This window comes from Dipodomys ordii, unplaced genomic scaffold (assembly GCF_000151885.1).
Source record: "Dipodomys ordii isolate 6190 unplaced genomic scaffold, Dord_2.0 Scaffold56, whole genome shotgun sequence".
NCBI classification, from domain to species: domain Eukaryota; kingdom Metazoa; phylum Chordata; class Mammalia; order Rodentia; family Heteromyidae; genus Dipodomys; species Dipodomys ordii.
In genome coordinates this window covers 422,907-428,906 of record NW_012267272.1, presented here as the reverse complement: position 1 = coordinate 428,906, position 6,000 = coordinate 422,907, and the positions used below count along the sequence as shown (strand labels likewise).

Here is a 6,000-nt window from a genome sequence, read left to right as displayed (position 1 = left end):
GGGCCCGGCGTCTCCACGCCGCACAGCGGGCGGTGGCAGAGCGGCGCGCGGAGGGGGAACTCGGGGCGCGGCTGGGCTCCCGCGAAGCGCCAGGCTGCTGCGGGACCCTCAGGGGACGGTCTCTCCTTCCCGCGTGGAGTCCGGGGATGGAAACGAGGCGACGCGGCGGGGCTGGGAGCCCCCGAGCCACGTCTCCTTGGCGGGTCGCAAGCCTCCGGGGAGAGCCCACGCGGGCTGTGCGCAGGCACCGGGGCCGATGGAGGGGCGTAAACGACCCTCCGCAGTCCCAAAGCTACCTGACCCAGGGGGGACCACCCGCTTCTGGGTCGACCAAGGAACAGACTCCGTTTCCAGGCTCAGACAAGCTGATGCGACCCCTTCCAGCCCCTGGGTGCAAACAAAAACTTTTGTGCTCCGAGGGATCCGGGCAGCGTCTTCGAAAACCCTTAAGAATGAACTCCGTGCATTTCTCATGAAAGAGGGAACTGCATCTTGGAGAGACACCCACTTCTAAAGGCAAAACGTTACTGTCTCTTTTTGGGGGAGGAGTGGGGGTGTCAGGCCATCGCGCTGCAAACCTAACCAGAGCAGGTGTTCCCAAAGCGCCCACAAATAACCGCGAGAGAGGAGCATCTAATAGCCCACCAATCTGTGGGGTGACGATGGGGGCGGAGGGGGCTCGCACCTGCAGGCCAGGAGCACTGAATGGCCGCCTAGGAAGGGAAGGGGCTCTCCTTCTGCAGGTACTGGTGGTTTGGGACTGGATTCTCCAGGGAGGGGAAGGATGCCTGCTGCGCAATCTAATCTACGCCCGCCCGTAAACCTGGGTCTGGAGAGGGCCCAGTGGGTGGCCTGGGACGCCAGCATCCTGTCCTGAAGAGGAAGGGCACTTCCACTGGGGGAGGGGTGTGTGCCCCGAAGGAGGGGAGGGGGCGGCAGTGTTGAGACTTCAGGATGGAGAAATTGCAGCAGCTTGTTGACCGGCAGGCTTCTACACAAACTTTTGGGGTTGTAGGGGAGCCTCTTAGTTCCACCCAGAAGCGAGACAGGCTTGTCCACTGCTGAGCTGAAAGGCTGAGGCCCGGCTGTGGGGATCTCCCACCGTGGTCCTGCTCTGATGTCCTAGGGTGGGGATGGGGGGGCAGGGAAGCTCAGCCCGCTGCTGGATTCAAGGCTTGGAGCTCTTTCCTGGCACCCGGGAACCATCTATCTGCCATGATGCCCCGTACAGGAATGGTCAGAGCAAATGTCCACATACCAGCCTTGGCGCCAACCGCTAAGTCCCTGGGCCCCTCTGAGTTGTAGGTGCCCAGTTCCCCAAATCTGATTTTTTTTACAACACAGGCAAATGCTTTGAGAAATTCACAGAGATGAGGAGGAATGATGACGTTGATGGTAATTATTTCAGAAAAGTTCTATGGGGACAAGCTTGGTTGAGGAGCTGTAGTCTGTTTTACACCCTCTGAGAGCCCAGCTCCATCTGGCTGCCCTGACAGGAAAGGCATAGCTCCCCAAACTGTTAGAATTCTGTGATTTGATGCAAAGCTACATAGGTTGAGATAGTGCGTGTGTCTGTAACAAAGGAATTATCCCCAGACAGATCCCCTGGCGTTGACCTTCTCATACGGATCAAGTGGCTTCCAAGGTAAACAGCATTAGACCTAGGGGTCTTTTCCTTTTCATATCCATTTGGCTGAGCTGCTCTGAAACTCAGTGTTCTTGTCTGTGAGATAGAAAACCAGGGTTGAAGGGGCCTGTAGTTTCACCACTGTAAGATTTCTGGGCTTCCCTCAGCTGCTGAAGGAATGGGATGGTGAACCGCTATCAGCCTGATAGTCATTTGATGGATAAAGTCTGGGCAGGAAGACTGGGTCCTGCGAAATGATCACAAAACCCCCTGGTAGGTTGCTGTGAATGAAGATGAGCTAAAACATGGAGCCGCCTTGCCTTGAGCTGAACTCCTGGGCCACCCAGCAGCTGTGATGATGAATAGAGCACGCAGAGTGATCACCCACGGGTTTAAGGCACCACATTGCCCACTGGGCTGATGCCTGTGGGTATCAGTTGATACACAGCAATGGAAGTCTAAACCAAGTGCTGCTGGGGGGGGGGAGGTGTGAGGATTGGGGGAGGGGAGTCAGCAGAAAGATTTCCTGTGGGAGGTGGAGTTTTCAAATGGAGGTTTTAAAATGCAAAGGATAGGGTGGGAGGAATTGTAGGCGGGGGCTGTGGACCCCTGATGGGGATGGGGTGATGGGGAGGGGGTTGGTGGAAGGGTGGAGATGAGGTTCTCTGGCTCAGGTGGAGGAGTGTGTCTAGTGGGGCACAGGTGGGACAGCACTTGCTTATTGAGCCAGGACATGGGGCCAGGAGCTGATCTGGTTCAAGCAGACCTAAGGAGACACAGAAGCACCAGATGGCAGCATAGCCAGACCTGGGGGACAGGGCCACCCAGGGAAGTATGGATTCAGCACTTTAAAGTGCCCAGGAAGGTCTTACGGGTTTGACCTGGGCCTACAGAAGACTAGGCATAGGTTGGGGAGAGTTGGGAGGCTGCCCCTTCTCCTTTTTCCTCCTGAGCTCACGTTGAGGGGAGGGGCAGGCTCCTGCCACTCCCCTGGTCCGTGGGAGCTGAGGGGTGGGAGTTAGAGCTCTTGGTGGGGAAAGGTGCAGGGATCCTCTCTGCTTGAAGTTTCCCTGGTTTTCCAGATGGAACCAGGTTGTGTTCCAGGGCTGTGAGTTTCTCCTGCATGCATGGAACCCTCCAAGGGAGGGGGGAGGTCAGCGCTAGGTTCATTTCCTCTTCCTGGCCCAGCCCAGCATCCCACACTGAGCAGGCACATGGGAGATTCCCTTTTGAATCTTGACCTGAAGGGGCCCTGTTCACTGGATGGATACCCTTCCCCTCCCCCCCCTCCCCCGGCAATTCGTGTCCTGTCTAGCCAGTGGATACCACTCCAGTGGCCTGTGGGGATGGCTCAGAGTGTAGTTTGAAGTCCTCACTTCCAATGGGCAGGGCAAGAAGCCCTCCATAGTGGCTGGAGTTCAGGGAAAGATTTGGGGTGTGGATGTCTGGGTTGTACTGTTGCTTCACACTTGTTCCACAGAGGCCTCAGACCTCTTCTGATGTGCTGAATGTAAAGGTTCTGCTTTAGCCAGATGGAAGCTGTTCTCCATGTCTGACAACTACTGCTGCTGCTTTGCGCCTCCTACCTACCAGCCCAAGTCTGAGTCCACAGGAGACTCCTCATAATCTCAGCCAGAGTGCTAGTCTCCTTTCCCATTTGTGCTCATGGGCCTGAGGCTGGTCAGGAAGCTCAGCTTGGAAGGGTTTTCTGGCACATCTAGTTCCCAGGATCACCATGAAGGTAGATGGGTCTTTGTCATGTGTCCCATCTGTTGGGGGTTGTTAGGAGATGGGAGGAAGTGGCAGACCTGGGATATGACTGGTGGAGTCCTAGAAGCCAAATGACTTTATTATTTTTATTTCATTTTTGGTACTGGTCCTGGGGCTTGAACTTAGGGCTTTGTCACTATCCCTGAGCTTTTGTGCTCAGGGCCAGCATTCTACCACTTGAGCCACACCTCCACTTCTGATTTTTTTGTTGTTTAATTAGAGATAAGAGTCTCATGGGCTTTCCTGCCCAGACTGGCTTTGAACCTTTCCTGGCTTTGAACAATGATCCTCAGATCTCAGCCTCCTGAGTTGAGTAGCTAGGATTACTGATGTTAGTCACCCATGCCTGGCTTTATATAGGTATTCTTTGTAAGAAAAGCCTTCAAGAAAATATGACAGGTTACAGGGAGTGGTGCAAGGAGCAGATTCCTTCAAGTAGCAGCCAGTGGATTGTTTAAAACAGAACCCAGTGGGCAACGGATAATTTGCATACTTCCCTCCATCTTTTCATTTGTGTGTGTGTGTGTTACTAAGTGTACTACTAAGTCTTGAACTCTGACTTTTGTGCTTGCCAGGCAGGTATTCTACCATTGAGCCACATCTCTATAACCATTTTTGCTCTGTTTATTTTTGAGATAGGATCTGATTTTTGCCCAGACCATCCTGGACTGTGATCTTATTTTTGCTTCCTGCACACCAACACATCCAGCCTTTTCCATTGGGAAAAGATCGCTTGAACTTTCTGTCTGGGTAGGCCTAGAACCACCATCCTCCTGATTTCAGCCTTCTGAGTAGCTAGGATTAGAAATCATCTGCTAGATCCTACTCATTTTCCCAATGAGGGATGCAGACAAGAGAGATGATGAGTTTCTTACCTTAGCAGCTCAGCAGGAGACAACGATGCACAGGTCTGTAGTGAGCCAGTAACAGAACTCAGCCCCCTTGGTGCCAGTACTTTCCTGGGAAATGGAGACACTCAGCCTTCAAGAAAGTCAACATGAGAGATGTTACAGGGAGCTGCTTCGTACCTGCGGTAGCCATTCCAAACAGTCCTTCAAGCAGAGGCCAGAATTATCATGCGTCCTTGCCCCTCCCCCTCAAAACCCAGAGACAAATCTAGACTGTGCTTAAATCTGTCATTAGGGTAAACAGATTTGAAGTCACTTGGCTAGTGAAGATCTAGGCCTTCCAAGAGCTGGTCAAGCATTATCACAGCGCTGGCCACCATAAGTTGTGACTGTGTATGTGTCTCTTGCTGTCTGACGAGCGAGCTCTGAAGTGTCCACAGCCTCCAACAAGTGCCCGAAATGCACAGAGACCACTGGCCACACCGTGCAGGATCTCCTGCGGATCCAGGATTTCCCACCCCTATCTCCCACATCCCTGGTTCTCCTTAGCAGCAGCCAGCACAGAACCCCCTGTGCTCAGCGAGCCTCAGGGGCCCAGTCCTTCCTCTCCTCTCTTCCAACCCCACCCGGCTCCCTGACACATCACCCACACCCTCCTTTCCTTCGAAGCCTTATCCCTTTCAGGTCAGCCACCTCGCACTTCCCTAGGGCCAGGGCGCAGGGTGGCACCCCGTCCGCCAATTGTCACAGCCGGAAAGCTGTGTGCCTCAGCCCAGGGGAAGAGAATTTTGAGGAGTGGCAAAGTGAACCTTGCATTCAGTCCTGGGTTGGGGTGCAGGAGGCCCTTCCCAGAGCCAAGCCCCTGGAGACCAGGGCTGAATAGGGTTCCCCAGCTGCCTGACCCTGCTTAGGGTAAAAGGTCCAGTGGCCAGGCGAAGCCCAAGAGGGAGCACTGTGGAATTCCTGAGCAGATCTGTTATGCATGAGGCAGGTGGTAGGCACAGAGCTAGAGTCCACAGACCTGTCCAGGTTACCTCTCACGTCTCCATGCAGTCTGATTCCAATGCCACCCTACTCCAATGCCAGTTGGAGCCACCAAGTGCCCTGGCTAGGTCAGCATAATGTTGCCATCAAGTAGCCTATTTCAGAGGGGAAACTGAGGCACCGGCACCAAGACAGTCACCCAACCAACTCCCAAATGTTTGCATGGCTTATTTGGTTTCTCCCTCCATCCTTGACCTGAAAGCTGTCTTCAGAGATACTATCTGGGGTCACCTTGCATAAAGCTCCTCACCCTCCCTACACTATCTATCCCTTTATTCTGCTTGATTTACTGCGGAGCACCCTTGACCTCATGTTTACACCTCTCTCTGTATCTCCCACATGAGGCCTTAAGTTCTGTGAGAACAAGGACTTCTGTAGCTACAGCATCCAGAAGAATTCCTGGCACAGAGCAGATCTTCAGTAAACACCTGCTGAGGGAGTGAGGGAGGAAAGGAAGGGCACAGTTGTTTTGAAACTGAAAAGCTTCATCTACCAGCTCTGTGCTCTCCAACTATAACTCTTGACCTGACTCTGGAAGAAGAGAGGCAGGTTGCAGACAGAGGCCCCCCTGGGTCTTGGAGGAGTAGGCATGAGAGGAAGAGGAGGTTGTGGTAGGTATATTAACCTCAGGCCTCCTGTGCTGTCCCACATTAAACAACATTTGGATGGCTGGTTGTTAGAATTTGGTTTGATCACTTAAAACAACGAAAA

At 53.5% G+C, this 6,000-nt stretch overlaps 1 protein-coding gene across 1 annotated transcript in view; it reads left to right on the top strand.

Annotated features, from left to right (window-relative positions):
- Nucleotides 1-3,292: 3,292 nt before the first annotated feature.
- Podxl (podocalyxin-like) overlaps nucleotides 3,293-6,000 on the top strand; it is a 41,529-nt gene continuing 38,821 nt past the window's right edge. Inside the window, exon 1 of the mRNA XM_013021542.1 lies at nucleotides 3,293-3,368. Within this exon, the coding sequence (XP_012876996.1) occupies nucleotides 3,293-3,368 (76 nt within the window). The remainder of the gene's footprint in view (nucleotides 3,369-6,000) is intronic.